The 20,752-nt window shown below is 37.8% G+C and overlaps 1 protein-coding gene across 3 annotated transcripts in view; it reads left to right on the top strand.

The window, feature by feature from the left end:
- The window catches only part of DNAI4 (dynein axonemal intermediate chain 4), a 96,977-nt gene that overhangs the window by 12,864 nt on the left and 63,361 nt on the right, over window positions 1-20,752 (top strand). For all 3 annotated transcript variants that reach the window (XM_051857654.2, XM_008265088.4, XM_017346207.3), the window contains exons 3-5: window positions 2,685-2,869; window positions 4,035-4,147; window positions 9,794-9,950. In XM_051857654.2, the coding sequence (XP_051713614.2) occupies window positions 2,685-2,869; window positions 4,035-4,147; window positions 9,794-9,950 (455 nt within the window). The remainder of the gene's footprint in view (window positions 1-2,684; window positions 2,870-4,034; window positions 4,148-9,793; window positions 9,951-20,752) is intronic.

Raw genomic sequence — 20,752 nt, forward strand, 5'->3', positions numbered from 1 at the left:
CATATGACGTGATCTTACATGTAGAAAACCACAAAGAACACACAAACACAGACACACACACTGTTAAAACCAATTGCTGAATCTTGAAAACATTTTCTTGTTGGAGACAAACCAGTCACAAGAGTATATAAGTCACTGTGGCGCAGTGAGTGAATACCCTGGCCTGAAGTGCCCGCATTCCATGTGGTTGCCAGTTTGAGACCCGGCTGCTCCATGGCACAGCTCCAGCTATTGCACCCAACTGGGGAGTGAACCATCAGATGGAAGACCTTTCTCTCTCTCTGCCTCTTCTCTCTCTGCTGTGTAACTCTGACTTTCCAATAAATAAATCTTTAAAAAAAAAAAGTGTATCTGAGTCCACGCATATGAAAGTCTAGAATAGGGAAATCTGTAGAGGCATCAAATGTATTAGTCGTAGCCTAGGGAAGGAAGGGGAGAGCAGGGTTTGAATTGGTCATAATTAAAAGGTGTAGGGCTTGTTTTTGAAATGACAAAAAGGTTTTAAAATTAATTATGGTGGTAGTTGTATATATCTATGAATGTATCAGAAACCACTGAATTGTATACTTTAAAAGGTAAGTAATGCATGATATATGTAATTTTATTCCATTATTGAATTTGAAAAGTTAAGTAAAATGGAAAAATCATCTCAAAAATTATACTTCACTAAAAGGAACAACCAAAAACTGAAAATTGGAAGGATTAGTCAAATTTATATAAGTAATTTAATATCCTTCCTTCAAAGGTAATTCCAAACCCAGATGGCTTCACTTGTGATATCAGAAAGTTAGGAAAATGTGTATTATGGAAAAACTATTCTCCCAAGTCATTGGCAGGGAGCTGGATTGGAAGCTTAACAGCCAGGAGAGGAATCTGCACCCATTTGGGATGCTATGTCTCAGGCAGTGGCTTTACCTGCTATACCACAATACCTATCCTTTAAGTACATTTTTGTTACATTTTAAATTTCATAATTCACAGGATTAAAAATGAACCCAAACCAAAAAGCTGAAAATATGTAACACTTTAGAAAATATTAATAAAATATTAAGTGAAAAATAGTGAGTTTTTAAGAAAGCTTACACATATAACATTAAATACACCAGGATATAACTAATCTGAATGAGTATCTTTAGACCATTCTAATTTCCTGAAATTAATACAGTCATGTGCTACATAATGACTTTTGAATCAAAGATGGACAGCACATATATGACAATTCCATAAGACTGTAATGGAGCTGAAAAATTCCTATTACCTAATGATACTGTAGCTGTTGTTATATCTTAATGAAAAGCATTACTCACATAATTATGGTGATGCTATTGTAAGCAAATTTGTGCCACTATGCAAAAAATTATTTATAGAACATAATACTTGATAATAAATGACTGGTTTACAGATTTACATATTTACTAATCTATGCTTTCTCATCATTATATGGAGTGTGCTAATTTTACTCATTCAAAAAATTTTGCTGTAAAGCAGTATGTCATGTTATGCCAACAGCAGTCTAAAACATCTGCGGCTTTATGCATCTCCTGATTGCATCAAGAGGCCATATCAAGTAACTGACATGTACCATCTAGGTTTGTGTAAGAATACTCTATGAGGGGCTGGCACTGTAGTGCAGCGGGTTAAAGCCCCAGCCTGTTGTGCCAGCATCCCATATGGGCACGGGTTCCAGACCCAGCTGCCCCACTTCCGATCCAGCTCCCTGCTAATGTGCCTGGGAAAGCAGGTGGAGGGTGACCCAAGAGCTTGAGCTCCTGCACCCGTGTGTGAGACCCAGAAGAAGCTCCTGGCTGCTGGCTTCAGCCTGGCCCATACCCGGTTGTTATGGCCATTTGGATAGTGAATCAGAGGATGGAAGACCTCCCTCTTTCTCTGTCTCTACCTCTCTCTGTAACACTGTACTTCAAATAAATAAAATAAATCTTAAAAAAATACTCTCTGATGTTTGCACAGTGACAAAATCATTTAATTATGCAGTTCTCAGAACATATATCTGGTGTTAAGCAATGTATCACTGTATTTCTTATATGCAGGTACTTTAAAAATTATTAAAAGAATGGAATTAGAAGACAGTACACATTTTCCATAAACTTCTTGAAGTATATAGGTAAAACAAGGAAAAAACAGAAATTACATCTAGGTAATTTTTAGGGTCCTCCATTGTACCACAGTGAGCTAAGCTTTTGCCTATAATGCTGGCATCCCATATCAGTTTGAGTCCTGGCTGCTCCACTTCTGATCCAGCTCCTTGCTAATGTCTGTGGGAAAGCAAGAGATGATGGCCCAAGTACATGGGCCCTTGCCTCCCAAATGAGAAACCAGGATGGAGCTCCATACTCCTGATTTTGGCCTGGACCAACCCAGGCCATTGCAGCCATTTGAGGAATAAACCAGCAGATGGGAGATACCTTCCACACTTTCTCTTTCCCCCCACCCTTCCTCCTTCCTTCACTCTCCTCTCTCTCTGTGTCATGTCTTCTTTAAGTAAATAAATATATTTTTAAAAGACACTTTTAAGCATACATTTTTATATTTAGTTTTTTGTGTTTACCTAACCTGGGACATTATACTTATTTTTCTCTACTACATTTATTTATATTTCCTGTGATATATTCTTTAGAAATCTAATCATTTTTAGTTAACTCATTTTAAATAACTACTTCCCACAGGTTTTTGATGTAAATGGAGTTGATGTTACTCCCCGGCCTCTTTACCATCCAGATCCACATGTTAGTGCGACAAAGCCGAGTAAATTGTTGACATCACAAGAAGGATCACTTGGATCAGACTTTATAGCTTCCTACAGTCTTTATCAGAACACATTGAATCCTAGTATGTTAGGACAATTTACAAGGTAAAGACTATTGTCTATAGTTCTTTTTAAAATATGTATGTTGCCTTTCCATTTAAGTTGTGTATATGTAACTTGGGTATCAGTTGTCTCCAGCCCCCCCAGCTTCAACTTGTCTTCCTAGTGTGCTATTTCTAAGTTCCTCTCATGTTTTAATTAGGTGCAGAGCTCTGCATTTTTCAAGAGTTCCCATATACACACAAAAAAAGTTTGTGGAAAAAAAATATTTTTTAACTTAATGTTTCCTGAGAAACCAAAAGATGGGGGTAACATCACATACCCAGAGTTCATGGCAAATCCTTATTAGACATTTTTCTTCAGCTTCATTTGTTCTCCATTTTTGTGGAAAGGGGTAGCTTCTTCTTCTTCTTCTTTTTTTTTTTTTTCTTTCCTCCTGTGCTAACCTGTGTTCTTTCAGGGTTTGGTTTCTGTGTTATTTCCTAGTACTGAGTAATCATATACTGCTCTAGAGCCTACCTCCAAGTTTGCATACAGAAGCCATTGGAGTGCTAAGTAAAACAAAAGATGTTCCAATACACTTGACCTACTGTTAGTGGGAAGCTGAGACTATAAATAGAAAAGAAAAAGTATGTAATATTACAGGGTAATGTTAAATTGTTAAGTTTAAAGAAATCATTTTTGGATTATTCCATTGTTTTTCTGCTGAGTACATAGATTTGTTTTAAATTAAATATTCAGAGAACCTTTATAAAACTGAACAAATTACATTAAGATGGGATTTGAACAATGAGCGGAAATCAGGTGAAAAAAAATGAAAGAAAGAGTATTCTACACGGAGGCCCTGCAGTGATAGCTCTGTAAGATTCAGGAACTAAAAAAAGTGAATAAAATGCTAAGGGAAGAATGATATGCAGATAAAGAGGCTAAGTTTTGGATTTTTGTCTTGAATATATAAATAGCAAGGTTTTTGGACTTAAGTAATAAATTATTTTAGGTTTGACATGCTTTATTCTAAAATATATTTTAAGTTTTTATTTAAAGAATATTAAAAATCAACTCACTGTTTAAAATCTTTTTTATATTTGTTCCTTTATATATGATTATATTATATTTGATTTCTACATATGCTGACATGTTCTAATTTATATATTTAGTTACACATAAGGATATTTAAATAAAGAAGTAATGATATTAATTACTCTTAAAGGTCAATTTTAGGAAGTAGTACAGTATCTAAGTCAAGTGTATCAACAACCGAATCAATAGCAGAAGACATAGAAGAACCATCCTTTAAGCGAGAAAGACTGGCTAGTTTTACAGGTAATTAAAATATGTTTATCTCACAGTCAATTATTTATTTAGCCATTATTCTAATTATTGTTGAAAAATTGAAATTAAAAATATGAAAATGATTTCCAGTGCTGAATTATTACATAGCTACATGATAATTACCAAATGAATATCTCTACTTTTTTTTTTCTTAATTCCCAAGATGAATCTTATGAACCATCAGGCCAATGAACTACTGGTTCTGTTAGGACACAACAGACAAATCATTCTGACATATTTATGATTAGTTCCACAGTAAGATTTATATAGAATGTGATAGGAGTGCTTAGAAAAACATAATTAAATTATTTGACTTGCCAAAAAAAAAAAAGACTCACAAGCAAATTATTGACTTTTGAATTGGATTTTCAAAGATGATCAGATACTTTTCAAGAGAATAAATAGGGGAAGCCCAATCCAGGCAGAGGGTAAAATATGTGATAATGCAAAATATTATGAAAATGCAGATACCAGGAATGAAGAGAATGGATGATCAAAAGCACGGTAGAAATAGGTGTGTATTTGCTTTGGTGTGCTGTAAGCACAAAGGCACTTCAGTGGAAAAAGAATTATCAGTTCAATGAACTGTAATGGAAAAATGGTGGAAAAATTTTTTGCATAGACACAGATTTTACATCTTACCCAAAATGGATAACAGAACCAAATGTAAAATGCAAAACTATAGAACTTCTAGAAAGTAAAACAGAAGGATATATATGATTTTTGGCTTTGTTAATGAGGGTTTTAAACCCACCAAAAGTAACATCCTGAAAGAAAAAAATTGATAGAATGAATGTTATTCATATCAAGAATTTTGCTCTATAAATGGCAATGTTAAGTGAATGATAAGACGTCACAGAATGGAAGGAACTATTTGCAAATCACTTATATGATAAAGGACTTCTGGCTATATAAGGAAGTCTGTTTGTTTATGGGATAGACAAGCAGAGAGCTCCCGCAATGATTGGGCTTATAAACTCTTAAATTCAACAATAAAATAAGCAATGAAAGTAAACAAAAGACTGGAATAGGCACATCACCAAAAATGATATACAGATAGCAATAAGCTTATGAAAATATTTTAACTGGTTGTCATTTGGGAAACACACATTAAAATAACAATGAGGTTAAATGGCTAAAATCCAGAAAACTGATGACAATTACTACTAAGGTTATGGAGCAATTAGGACTGTCCTTCCTTCCTTCCTTCCTTCCTTCCTTCCTTCCTTCCTTCCTTCCTTCCTTCCTCTATCCCTCTTCTTTCTCTATTCCTTCCTTCCTCCCTCCCTCCCTCCCTCCCTCTCTCCCTTTCTCTCTCTCTCTTTCTTTCTTTCCTTCTTTCTTTCTCTTTTAAGATTTATTTGAGAGAGAGAGACAGCGAGCAAGAAAGAGAGAGATCATCCATTTGCTGGCTCACTCCTCAAATGGCTGCAACAGCCTGGGCTTGAGCCAGGCCGAAGCCAAGAGCCAGGAGCTTCCTCCAGGTCTGTCTACCTTGTGTGTGCAGGGGCCCAAGTATCTGGCCCATCTTCTCTGCTGCGTTCCCAGGCACATTAGCAGGGAGTTGGATCAGAAATGGAGCAGCTAAGACTCGAACCAATGCCCATATGGGATGCAGAAAATTAATCCTAAATACTATAATTGTATTTAGGAATAAGGTCTTTGGGAAGTCTTCACACACTAAATACATGTGTCAATCATCATATTGTACCCTATAAATGTGTAACATATTTTAAAAAGGTAAAGAGCAGCCACCATTGTGTAGTAGATAAAGCTTTCACCTGCAATGCCAGCATCCTATATGCATACTGGTTCATGTCCCAGCAGCTCCACTTCTGATCCTGCTCCCTGTTAATGGCCTGAGGAAAGTAGCAGAAGATGACTCAAGTGTTTAGGCCCCTGCTACCCACATAGGAGACCGGAATGAAACCTTAGCTTTGGCCAGCCCCCTTTGACCATTGTGGCCATCTGGGGAGTGACTAGCTGATAGTTCTCTCTCTCTCCCTCTGTTTCTCCCTCTCTCTCTTTCTGTAACTTTGACATTCAAAATGAATAATTAAATTTTAAAAAATAGAGAAGAAAAAGAAGGTGAAGCTTAACTCCGTATCCTGTGAGGGCTTTGGATTTTGACTTTCTTCTAAAATGTACAATGTTTGAAATAGAGAGAATAATAATTTAAAAGCAGATGGTCAAGGTCATGTTGCAGCATGTACCCTTGAGATGATATGATGATATGATGGGAATGACTCCTTATCTCTGGTGTCTTCTCCCAGAAACTTATAACACTTGTCTAACATCAGAGAAACCCAAACTGAAGGAAATTCTACAAATACTTAGTCCTGAAAATTAGCAAACCTTGAGAAGCTGTTACAGTCTAGAGGGACCTAAGAAATCATGGTGACTAAATATAAGGTGGTATCTTAGATGGGATTTCTGGAACAGAGAAATGATACAAGTTAAAAGCTAAGGAAAAAAAATAAAAATTAATATAGACTTCAAATGTAACAAAGAGAATGGGCATTCAAGAACTTTCTGTAAAATTCCTGAAGCCTTTGCAACACCTAAAACTTTTCTACAATTACAACTTTATTAAATATTTTAAAAAGTATAGATATAGGTTCAAAAAACTTTGTTTTAATGAATCCTATGAATGATATTAATGCATACTTAACTCTGAGAAACATTGCTTGACTGTATAAACCAAAGGAGGCTTATGCTTAGAGAAGCTTGTGGTTTTAATTGCAAAGTAGGAGCCAAATGATTGTTTGGTAGAAAAACAGATTGTTTCTGAGTGGCCTAAGCAAATAAATGAGTAAATAATTTGAAGATCCCTTTTACAAAACTCATAAAGTATGAGGCTAGTTTTAAAGTTAATGAAAAATTGAATTAAAAGATAAGTTTATTTTGGTGCAAAACATAAAATCCATGCACAGTTTTTCCTAATACACATATTTTCACGAACATTTTGAAAACCCTTTGTATGCAAAGTATCCTTATGTTTGTGTACATATATATATATATATACATGCATACATGTATAACTTTTATATAAACCATTTGAAAATGGAAGAAAATAAACTGTTTTGTTATACAATTGTACTGTAATTTTATTGTACCCATTGTAGCATATGTAGTAGCCCAGAAAGTCTTCATAAGTTGCTCTTTATCTTATTTATTTATTTTTTTTGACAGGCAGAGTGGACAGAGAGAGAGTTGGTTCACCCCCCAATGGCCTGCTACGGCCGGTTCACTGCGCCAATCCGAAGCCAGGAGCCAGGCGCCTCTCCTGGTCTCCCATGGGGGTGCAGGGCCCAAGCACTTGGGCCATCCTCCACTGCACTCCCGGGCCACTGCAGAGAGCTGGACTGGAAGAGGGGCAACTGGGACAGAATCCAGCACCCCAACCGGGATTAGAACCTGGTGTGCTGGCACCTCAGGTGGAGGATTAGCCCAGTGAGCCGCAGCACCAGCCCATAAGTTGCTCCTTATTAAGGTCTCTTAAAGTAGCCAAATGATTGTATCCCATTCCTGAATCCAGTTCTGAATTAATTGAAAAATGTGATAAGAGTTTATATGCTAGATTGGAGTCAAAGCATCACATTATAGATGGAAATCTTCTGTTAAGCCCCTAAAGTTGACAGATTCATCCACCCAGTCGCTAAAGATTCTCGACCACCTCAAACCTTTTTCTACCCTCTCAAGGGGCTTTATGAGTTAGTTGTGGAGAGCAGCCAGGATTGTCATACTAGTCTGGAACTCCATCCTAAAAGGACCCTGGAAGTGCAGAAACTTGTGTTTCTTCCATCACTGTCAGTAAAGACTTGCAGACAAGGCAGATTGGTAGATTTATAATTCTTTTCTAGGTTGAGACAGAGGTGCAGTTAAGTAAGGTATGTTGTAAAACTCGTATAGAGCTAGGAAATCTGACCCATAAAGTGGGCAGATTCTATAGCTACACAGTATAGTTTGAAGTAGTTTCACAACATATATTAAATTCAAGTAGCATTCAGGAAATGATTGATACAGAAATCCAGGAAAATCCTATTTGCTAACCTAGGGCCATGTCTCTGACTATGTCTTCTGCCATTGAGAAGGTTGACTGCAGTTCAGTGTTGTAGCACAGTGAGTGAGACTGCTTGAGACACCCACATCTTGTATGAGTCTCAGCTCGAGTCCCAGCTGCTCTGCTGGATTGGAAGCAGAGTCCCAGCTGCTAGTACTTCTGGAAAGGCAGCAGATTATGCCCAAGGGCTTGTGCCCCTGCCAACCCACATGGGAGACCTGGGTGGAGTTCCTAGCTCTTGGTGTCTGCCTGGCTCAGACTTCATATTGCAGCCACTTGGAGAGTGAACCAAGAGATGGAGGATCATTTTTTCTCTCTGTCTCTTCCTCTGGCTCTCTCACTCTGCATTTCAAATCAATAAAATAAATCTTAAAAAAAAAGGCAGGTTGACTACACTATTACTTTCCTCAACAATAACAGGTACTGAGATGTTACTACATTAGGTTTTATATATGTGATATGTCCAATAAAAGATTAGTTATTTTTATAATTAGCATGTCTGTGCTACAATGTCACTTTGAAGTGTATGTAATTAAATCATAAATGAAGATTTGGGGGTCTAAAAGTAAGAAAGGTCCAAATATCAGGAGCATAAAATTCTAATCTCAAAACTGTCGATATTCCTGTGTGGCCTTAGACTTCTCATAAACTCTCTATTTCTCATTTCCTTCATTGACAAATAAAATATTTGGCTAGATACACCTCCTCTTATGTCCATGTGGACAATTCATTTACTTTTTTACTTATCCTGTTTATCTTAGCCAGATTTCCCTATACAAATCACATCTTTCCCTTATTTGTACAAATAATAAAAATTGAAAAGTGAGGACCGACACTGTAGCATAGTGGGTAAAGCTGCTGCCTGCAGTTTTGGCATCCCATATGGGCACCGGTTCGAGTCCCAGCTGCTCCACTTCCCATCCAGCTCTCTGCTATGGCCTGGGAAAGCAGTAGAAGATGGCCCAGGTGCTTAGGCCCCTACACCCACATGGGAGACCTGGAAGAAGCTCCTGGCTCCTGGCTTCGGATCAGCGCAGCTCCAGCCGTTGCGGCCAATTGGGGAGTGAATCCTTGGATGCAAGAACTCTCTCTCTCTCTCTCTCTCTCTCTCTGCCTGTCTCTCCTTCTCTCTGTGTGTAACTCTGACTTTCAAATAAATAAATAAATATTTTTAAGCCATCCTAAGAGAAGACTGAGCCTTAGTCTGGAAAATGTTACATTCTTTAAGTCTTATTTTCTTATAGTTACTCAGGTTTGCTCTCATAATCTCCCTGAACAGTGCTAACAGTCACTAGCCTCAGTCTCACTATAAACATGTGAGCATGTCCTTGGAATTTTGACAATGGATATAAGACTGGGTAGACTTGACATGTTAGGAAGGACATATATTATGGACTATAAGATCCATTTTGGTTTCAGAGAAGTCAAACAGACTATATCTAACAATGTGGTATGGTCCTTATTCACATAGAACCACATGTAATGTGTTACCCATTATGGTAATTTAGTGACTTTAAAAATGCAAACTAAAAATAGCAATTAGTAAATTATGTTTATTAAATGATGTGTTTTAGATTTACAAGTTATGAGGGCAATACATGAAACAATTATAACAAAAGAAGACCTGGAGAAAAATATAGATATAATACTCACAGAGACAGAAACACTGAGATTGTTTGACCTGCCAACAGTCATGATCTCTGTAGAATCGGATGAAGCTGAGGAAGTGAGGTATGTATGGTTCAACAGTCTACATTTCTTCCATGATTCAGATGCTCAGTCAGCGGTTCTGTTCCTTATTTTTGTATGGATTCCTAGATGTACACTGAGGATGCATATACCCTGTGAGGTTATGTATAAATTTATAAATGTGTTCTGTGAAATTGCATGGGAAGTGTTTATGTTGCATGTAAATTTTTCTAGTGGGATAGCTCCCAGCATTACTACATTCTTTAGTAAGTTGGTGACTTTTAAGGGAAAAAGGAGAGACACTAGTCACCAAGTACAAAGTTATGGTTAGATAGGAAGAGTAAGTTGTGGCACAGTAAGATGACTATGGTTACTAATAATGTGCATTTCAAGATAACTAGATAAAGGATTTAGAATATTATGATCACAAAGAAAAGATAAATGTTTGAAGTGATATATATTCTATTTACTCTCATTTGATCACCACAAAAGGTATGCATATATCAAAGAACCACACTGTACCCCTAAATATGTACAATTCCTATTTTTCAATTAAAATTAAACAAAAATAATTTGTTCAATTTCTAAGTCGAAAGGAAACTTTCAAACCTCATTGTCAGCCTTGATTAATTTTTCTTTTATGCTTATATAAATAATTTTCACTTTAAAAAGGAAGGACTGGCATTTTTATATTTAAAATTTAAGATGGTAATATATGTTATAAGGAAATAAATTTATAATGTTACAGAAGATTTTAGATTTCTCTATTAATGAACATAAATATATTATTGTTTCTTTCTTCATGTATTTTGATAGTCTGTTAGATGACTACATAGTGTTATTATGTCTTCTTAAAGAATTGATTTCTTTATTATTTTGTAATGCTCCTCTTTATCCCAGGTAAGTTTTCTTTCACTGAATTCTTTCCTGTCTGAAGTTTTTAAAAAAGATTTTATGCAGGAGCAAGGATAGCTGAATAGGGAAGGATTTACTGCTCTAGGCTAGGGGTAAATAGTAGAAAAAAATAGTGGAGGGAGAGTACATTTTCAGGGGAAATTTAAAGGAATGAAGAGGTATGCCACAGATTGGTGTGGAAGGTGCTGATGTGCAGCATAAGCACAGACAAAACACATGACCCCAGCAGCCAAGAGCCAGAGAAAGTGCAAGCTTTGGAGACTGAGGTGAGATAGGACTGCAGCAGTCCATGCCAGTGCAGATATAGCTGGAGGGAGAGCATGGGCTGATTCCGACCTGTAGCCCTGAGCAGAATAGGGTACCAGCGAACCCAGTGCAAAAAAAGGGGCAGGTTTCTCTGCTCATCCACTCCACAACGGTGCCTGGCAACTGGCTGGGAGAGGGCAGGCACCATTTTGGGCATAAGCAGCAACTGCAGAAACGCTTGTGCGTGGGCCCAGCAGCTAGCCATCTTGTAAGCAGTATTGTGGCAGCAGCTTGTGTGCATGTACCCTACAACAAGTGGGAAGAAGCCAACATTCAGCCTATGGCTCTTGGGCATGCATGTGATTGAGAGATTCTACCAGAGGGAAAAATCTGTATTCCTATTGACTCTGAGTCTGACTGGGAGGATTAACAGGGGGTTTGGCACACACGAAGAACTGTGATGTGCCCCCACCCTCTCAACGTATCTCAGGCTACAGGGCTCAAGATGCCTAGGTGGAGCACCAATAGGAAGCTGGCTCTAGGAACATCTCTGCCTCTCTGTGGATTGGACAGGCTAGCAGGGTAGAGTGAATCTTCTGTACCCTGTGACTGTGGGAGCCTTGTGTGTTGAGACTGGAGGAACTCTAACTGCACAAGAGGGCACAGGGTGTAGCTGGGTCTCTGGGCAATCAGTGTGTGCTGCTCCATACATTCAGAACTCCCTCATTGCCTGGGGTAGGACATTGCAACGGAATTTGTGCTCACACTGAGAATTTCACAAATCCTTTGTGTGGTTCATAAGGCAACACAGGTGAGCTAACACTTGGACATTGATTACCTAGGAAGAGAGGAGGTGAGGGTGTGATTACACCAATAGAGGTGATCAGATCCTCCCCTTCTGCTAAAAAGAAGAAATCAACCGTGCCCAACTTGGGTGTCACCCTGAATACTCACCCCACCCTGGAGTACTGACCAGAACTCCCTGGCCTAACACAGCACATCTCTGGGTATTCACTGAAAGAGCAGACATTCCACTAAGCCACAGAAGAATAGCTCAAATATAAAAGCCATCAGAGGAAAAAAAAAACAAGTATTTCCACAAATATCTAAAAATAAACACAGAAATTCAAGAAACAAGAATAAGGAAGACAACATGACCCCCCAAAGGAACACAACACTTCAAAATTACAATGTGAAGATGAAGAGATTGATGAAATGCTTGCAATGGAATTTAAAAGATTTATCATAGGATTACTCAGAAGCAATGACAAGCAAATCCACGAGTTAAAGAAATCCATACATAACATGAATGAATATTTTTCCATGAAATTGAAATTATGCAGGGAAATCAAAATGAATATTAGAAATAAAGAATTTAATATTTCATTTAAAAACATAGTGGAAAGCCTCAACCACAGACTTAGTCATGCAGAATAAATAATATCTGAGCTAGGAGACAAATCTTTGGAAAAAGAAAGGGACATCCGAGTACACAAGACACATAGAACTCCTTACAAACATGACCAGAATATATCTTTACTACAACACATTGTAGTCAAAGTTTTAACTGTAAAACATAAAGAAAAAATTCTAAAATGGGCACAAGAGAAATGCCAGATTACTTTCAGAGGATCTCTAATCAGACTCACAGCTAACTTCTCATCAGAAACTCCACATGCTAGGAGAGAATGGAGAGACATAGTCCAAGTCTTTAAAAAAAAAACTGTTAACCCAAAATCTTATAATTTGAAAAGCTGTCATTTATGAATGAAGGTGAAATAAAGGTCTTCTATAATAAACAGAAATTGAAAGAATTTGTCACCACTCATCCAGCCTTACAAAAGATGCTTAAGAATGTGCTACACACAGAAGCACAGAAAGATAATCATCATTATGGGAATACAAAGAAAACAATGGGAATATTTGCAGAAAAATAGCAGGGTCAAGTCATGATTTACCATTGGTTATCTTGAATGTAAATGACCTAAATTCTACCATGAAGATACAAGCTGGCTGAATGGATTAAAAAAACAAAAAATAAGAGTGAGAATAAGAGATGGAGGAGGAAGTGTGGGTGGGAATGGGTGGGAAGGCAGGGTTGGTGGGAAGAATCACCATGTTCCCAAAGTTGTTATTATGAAATTTGTAACTGTAAAGCCGTAAAGTTCTGCATACATTCCTATGGACTTACTTCTAAGGGTACAATTTAGGAACTTGACATGGGACCCCAAATCCCATTAAGCTGGGTGTTAAAGATGTCATCTTAGGTGTTAAAGTGATCATATGGATAAGATTAAGTGTTAAACTGATCATATAGACATAATTAAGTGTTAAAGTGATCATATAAATAGGACTAAATGTCTGGTAGTAATAATAATAGAATTAAAAATGAGTGAATTCTTCAACATGGAAGCAGTCCATACAACAGACTCATAGAATGACAATCTCTTTAAGTAGCACTTTGACCTCAGAATCAGCCTGTAGGGCATTCTGGTCTGGCTGAAAAGCCTATGAGAGCATTTCAGGCATGGAAAGCCAAGACACCATGGCAAAAAGTGTCCTATGTAAGTGAGACCTCAGTGGAAAGAAGTGGTCATCAAAGAAGGATGTACTTTTCTCTGAGTGGAGAAGAGAACTTGCACTTTGCTTATGGCCTTGTATAAATACTGAAGGATATTGTGGATTCAAAAGGCTTCCATAGCCTAGGCAGCTCATGTGAAGAGCCTTGTGTGATCACTGATGTCATACACAAGAGTGTTAATTGTTAACAACAGGAGTCACTGTGCACTAATTTCCCATGCAGGTATTCTGTCCTAAAAGAGTTGTATTATGGGAGTTAATAGTAAAACTTGAACTTCTTCTGAAAGATTTAATACATTTTATTGTATTAAGTGGAGGATGATCTTTTGTCTCACAAGTTACAGTTATGTCTAAGTGCTCACAAAAGATATATCATTCTTGTATTCTTCTTTAAAGTTAATTAAGTTTCTCAAAAAAGATTGCTTAAAAAGAAGTGAAAGCAACTTCAAGTTGCAATGACTTTGAACAGCCCTTGTCTGGACTGTTGAGGAACATTTTTTTCATACAATTTGTTGAACTCTTTACTTAGCAGAGTTAATCTTCTGTGTATAAAGTTAATTGAAATAGATCCTAGTAAAAAAATAAGACTGGGAATAGGGAAGGGAGGAGGAAGAGGCATGAGAGTGTGTGTGTGTGGTGGGAAGAATCACTATGTTCCTAAAGTTGTATTGATGAAATGCATGAAGTTTGTATTCCTTAACTAGGAGGTATCTTTGGGGAAAAAAATACCCATCTATTTGCTGCTTGCAAGAAACACATCTCACCAACAAAGATACACACAGGTTGAAAGTGAAAGGATGGAAAAAGATACTCCGTGTTGATAGAAAGCAGAAATGAGCAGGTATAGCCATTCTAACATCAGACAAAATAGACTTTAACACAAAAAACTGTTAAAAAAGACAAAGGAAGGCACCATGTAATGATTAAGGGATCAAACTGAATAGGAAGATGTGACTATAATAAATGTTTATGCACAAAACCACAGGATGCCTTGCTATTTAAGACAAATGTTAATAGATCTAAAGGAAGAGATAACACTCCAGGACAATAGTAATGGGGGACTTCAACACCCCACTGTCATCAGTGGACAGATCAACTAGACAGAAAATCAACAAAGAAATAATAGAGCTAATCTACATTATGGACCAAGTGGACCTAACTGATAGCTATAGAACCTTTCATCCCACAGTTGAAGAATATACATTGATTTTATGAGTGCATGGAATATTCTCTAGGATAGACCATAAGGCAGACCATAAAGCAAGTCTCAGCAAATTCAAGAAAAATTGAAATCATACCATTCATCTTTTCTGACCACAATGAAATGAAGCTGAAAATTAAAACTGAAGAATCTCAAGAACTTATGCAAACAGATGGAATCTGAACAACATGCTCCTAAATTAACAGTGAGTCATAGAAGAAATCAAAAAAGATATCAAAAACTTTTTTGGAAATGAATGAAGGTGACAATATAACATATCAAAACTTATGGGATACAGCAAAAAAGTGTAAAGAAGAAGGCTATAGCAATTGCTGCCTACATCAAGAAATCAGAAAGGCACCAAATAAATTTACTGTTAATGCATCTCAAAGACCTAGAAAAAAAAAAAACAAAATTTGTAGGAGAAAAGAAATAATTGGGGCCAGTGCCGTGGCTCACTTGGTTAATCCTCTGCTTGCGGCACCAGCATCCCATATGGGCGCCGGGTTCTAGTCCCAGCTGCTCCTCTTCCAGTCCAGCTCTTTGGTGTGGCCTAGGAAGGCAGTGAAGGATGGCCCAAGTGCTTGGACCCCTGCACCCGCATGGGAGACCAGGAAGAAGAACCTGGCTCCTGGCTTTGGATCAGCACAATGTTGGCTGTAGTGACAATTTGGGGAGTGAACCAACAGAAGGAAGACCTTTCTCTCTGTCTCTCTCTTTCTCACTGTCTATAACTCCACCTGTCAAATAAATTAAAAAAAAAAAGAAATAATTGAAATTATAGAAGAAACAAACAAAATTGAGACCAAAAATAAAGATTAGTTAAATGAAGAATTGGTTTTTAGAAAAAATAAACACAATTGATAAAACATTGGCCCAACTAATAAAAAAGAGAGAAAAAACACAAATCAATAGAATCAAAGATGAAAAACAAAATGTAGCAACAGATACTACAAAAATAAAAAGAATCATCAGGAAATACTACAAAGAGCTATATGCCAACAAATTGGAAAATCTAGAAGAAATGGATAGATTCTTGGACAAATACAATCTACAGAAATTGAGTTTTGAAGACATAGAAAACCTAAATAGACCAATAACCAATATGGAATTTGAATCAGTAATAAAGACCCAACAGAAAAAAGCCCAGGACTGGAATGCTTCACTTTTGAATTCTACCAGACATTTAAAAAATATCTAATCACACATTCTTTTCAAGTTGTTCAAAACAATTGAAAAGGAGGAAGTCTTCCTAAACTCCTTCTATGAAGACAGCATAACCCTAATTCATAAACCAGGAAAAGAAACAATAGAGAAAGAGAATTATAGACTAATATCCTTGATGAACATGAGTGTAAAAATCCTCAACAAAATACTAGCTAAGTGAATCCAACAACACATCAGAAAGATCATTCACCCTAACCAAGAGAAATTTACCCCTGTTGTGCAGGGATGGTTCAATATTCACAAATCAATAAATATGTGATACATCACATTAACAAACTGAAGAACAAAAACTGTATGATTCTCTCAATAGATGCAGAGAAAGCATTTGATAAAATACAACAACCTTTTGTGATGAAAATCTTAAGCAAATAGGGTATAGAAGGACCATTCCTCAACACAATCAGGCAATCTATGACAAAACCACATACAACATCTTATTTAATGTGGAAAAGTTGGAAGGATTCCCACCAAGATCCAGAACCAGATAAGGATGCCCACTCTCACAATTGCTAATCAATATAGTCTTGGAAGTTTTAGCCATTGGACAAGAAAAAAAAATCAGAGGGATACAAATTGCAATAGAGGAAATCAAACTTAACCCTGTTTACAGATGACATGATTCTATATATAGGGGAACCAAAAGACTGCACCAAGAGACTAATGGAAGAGTTTGGTAAAGTGGCAGGATCTAAAATTAACACAAAAATCAATAGCCTTTGTATACACAGACTGCCAAGGCTGAGAAAGAACTACTTTCCCACTCACAATAGCTACAAAAACTATTAAATACCCTGGAATAATTTTACCAAGGAAGTCAAGGACCTCTACAGTGAAAATTTCAAAAAATCAAAGAAAGAAATATAATAAGACAAAAAAATGGAAAAATCTTCCATTTTCATGGATTGGAAGAATTAATATCAAAATGTCCTTACTATCAAAATGTCCTTACTATCAGATTCAATGTAATCCCAACAAAAATACCAATGACATTCTCCTCGGATCTAGAAAAAAATGATGCTAAAATTCATGTGGAAACACAAGAGACCTTGAATAGCTAAAGCAGTCTTATATAACAAAAACAAAGCTGTGGGTCTGGCACTGTGGCATAGTAGGTAATGCCAATTCTTGCAGTTCTAGTATCCCATATAGGTACCAGTTCAGGTCCTGGATGCTCTACCACCTATCCAGCTCTCTGCTATGGCCTGAAGAGCAGAAGACAGCTCAAGTCCTCAGACCCCTGTGCCTACCCTGGAGACCCTGAAGAAGCTCCTGACTCCTGGCTTTGGATTGGCTCAGCTCTGGCCATTGTGGCCATTTGGGGAGTGAACCAATAGGTGAAAGATTTCTCTCTCTGTCTCTGCCTCTCTGTAACTCTGCCTTTCAAATAAAATAATTATCTTTTAAAAAAGCAAAACTGGAGACATCACAATGCCAGATTTCAAGACATATTACAGGCAGTTTGATACTGACAAAAATTACACATGTAGACCAATGGAACAGAATAGAAACTGCAAATGAGTCTGCATGTCCACAACCAAGTTGTCTTTGACAAAGGAGCTAAAATCAATTCCTGGAGCAAGGATAATCTTTTCAACAAATTGTGCTGGGGAAACTGGACCTCTGCCTGCAGAAGTATGAATCAAGAACCTTCCCTTATACCTTACACAAAAATCCATGCTACATTGATCAAAGGGGCCAGCACTGTGATGTGGCAAGTAAAGCCACTGCCTGTAGTGCTGGCATCCCATTTGGGTGCCAGTTTGTGTCCCATCTGCTCCACTTCCAATTCAGCTCTCTGCTATGGCCTGGGAAAGCAGTAGAAGTTTGCCCAAGACCTTGGGCCCCTGCATCCATGTGGGAGATCCAGAGGAAGCTCCTGGCTCCTGGCTTTGGAGCAGCACAGCTCCAGCCATTTGTGGCCATCTGTGGAGTGAACAAGCAAGTGAAAGACTCTTCTCTCTCTCTCTCTCTTTCTCTGTCTCTGTCTCTCTCTCTCTCTCTCTGGCCCTGCCTCTCTGTATCTCTATCTTTCAAATAAAATAAATAAATCTTTAATTGATCAAAGACTTAAATCTATGACCAGATACAATCAAATTACTAGAGAACCTTAGGGATACCCTATAAGACATTGACATAGGCAATGACTTCTTGGAATAGATCCCAGAAACACAATCAAAGCCAAAATTGACAAATGTGTTACATCAAGCCAAGAAGCTTCTCCACTGCAAAAGAAGCACTCAGAAAAGTGAAAAGGAAGCCAACAGAATGGGAGAAAATATTTGCAAACTACTCAACTGAAAAAGGATTAACATAGAGAATCTATAAAGAGTTCAAGAAATTTAAGAACAAAACAAATAACCCAGTTAAGAAATGGACAAATGATTTGAACAGGCATTTTCCAAAAGAGGAAATTCAAATGACCAATAAAAACATGAAAAATGGGCAGGATCACTAGCCATCAGTGAAATGCAAATCAAAACCACAATGAGGTTTCATATCACCCCTCTTAGAATGGCTTTCATACAGAAATCAACAAACAATAAATGCTGAGGAGAATATGGAGGAAAAGTTACCCTAATCTGTTGATAGGAATGTAATCTGTTTCAGCCATTGTGAAAGACAATGAAATTGCCTCAGAAATCTGAAAATAGATCTACCATATGACCAAGAAATCCCATTCCTGGGAATTTATGTAAGCGATATGAAAACAGTATATGAAAGGTTATCTGTATCCCCATGTTCATTGTACCTCAGTTCACAATAGCTAAGATATGCAATCAACTCAGATGCTCATTAACCTATGACTGGCGTATGAAATTATGGTGTATATACCCTATGGAATACTGCACAGCTATAAAGCAAAATGAAATCCTGTCTTTTGCAACAGTGAATGCAACTGGAAATCATTGTACTTAGTGAAATAAGTCAGTTCCAAAAGACAGTTACCATATATTTTCCTTGATCTGTGGTAACTAATAGAGTACCTAAAATGTAAAGCATTGGACGGAATTGACATTTTGATATTCCATGATTGTTTACAACCTTTATCGCTACTGTTGAAGAAAAGTAATTTTTTTTTTTTTGACAGGCAGAGTGGACAGTGAGAGAGAGAGAGACAGAGAGAAAGGTCTTCCTTTTGCCGTTGGTTCACCCTCCAATGGCCGCCACGGCTGGCGCACCGCGCTGATCCGATGGCAGGAGCCAGGTGCTTCTCCTGGTCTCCCATGCCGGTGCAGGGCCCAAGCACTTGGGCCATCCTCCACTGCACTCCTGGGGCATAGCAGAGAGCTGGCCTGGAAGAGGGGCAACCAGGACAGAATCCGGCGCCCCAACCGGAACTAGAACCCAGTGTGCCCGCGCCGCTAGGTGGAGGATTAGCCTAGTGAGCCACGGCGCCGGCCGTAATTTTTTCTTCATACTATTTGTTGAACTCTTTACTTTGTGTAGTGTTAACCTTATGAGTATAAAGTAAACTGAAAATAGATCTTTTTAAAAATTAAGAGTGGGAAAAGGAGAGGAAAGAGGAAGAGGGGTGGGAGGGTGGACAGGGTAGGGGTGTAGGGTGGGGCAGTATCACTGTGTTCCTAAATCTGTATATATGAAATACATGAAATTTGTATACCTTAAATAAAATTTTAAAAAGAGGGAAAAAACAAAGATTTTCTTATTAATTGATTCGAAAGGCAGAGTGAGAGACAGAGACAGAAATTGAGAGATCTTCCATCCACTGGTCCACTCCCCAAATGGTTACGACAACTAGAGCCAGACCAGTCAGAAACCAGAAGCAGGAACTCCATCTGGGCCTCCCATATAGGTGCCCAGAACTCAAGTACCTGAGCCATTATCTGCTGCTTGTCAGACCCATTCTCACCGATTGGAACATATGCAGAGTACCTGGGACTCAAACCAGGCACTCCAATATAGGTTGTGGGCATTTCAAGCAATGGCTTAATCTGCTGTGTCACAATGCCTGCCCTTTCTGCCCGATTTAGCTACTACAAATAGATTATTAATACAGTATACATATGATTTTGTCTCAAATACTATTTGAATATGACTCATAGTACTAAAAAGCCAATCACCAGTATATTTTAAGGTATTGTCCCTACCCAAAATATAAATTATTATAGAGTTATTTGAACTATGAAATATAGTACAGTTAGATCATGAATAACAGGCCCTTAAAAGCTCATGAGAAATAAGGGGGTGCTCCTAGGGTTGAAAAAAGGAGAGGGAACGGGAAAGGAGAAAAACAACAAAAGGATACATAATGCATCTCAAATCAGAGGATGAGAGATTCTGGAAACAAATGTTAATATTAGCCCATGAACCTAGAGACCAATGATCAGTTTTGGGTCATCCTCAAATAAAAGCTGAAAGACTCTTGTATTAATCCAAAGCTCTCAAAAGAAGTTCAATTATCTTTAGTTGTCCTTGATCAGAAGGGTCTCCTGATGATAGCATCAGAAGCAAATACAGGGGCCGGGGTTGTGGCACTGTGGGTTAAGCTGCTGCCTGCAATGCTGGCATCCCATATGGGCACCAGTTCAAGTCCTGCCTGCTTCTCTTCTGATCCCTGCTAATGTGCCTGGGAAATCAGCAGAAAATGGTCCAAATACTTGAGCCCCTTCCCCCATAGGGGAGACCTGGATGGAGTCATTGTAAATAAGAATAA

The sequence above is a fragment of the Oryctolagus cuniculus genome, chromosome 7 (assembly GCF_964237555.1).
Source record: "Oryctolagus cuniculus chromosome 7, mOryCun1.1, whole genome shotgun sequence".
Taxonomy (NCBI): domain Eukaryota; kingdom Metazoa; phylum Chordata; class Mammalia; order Lagomorpha; family Leporidae; genus Oryctolagus; species Oryctolagus cuniculus.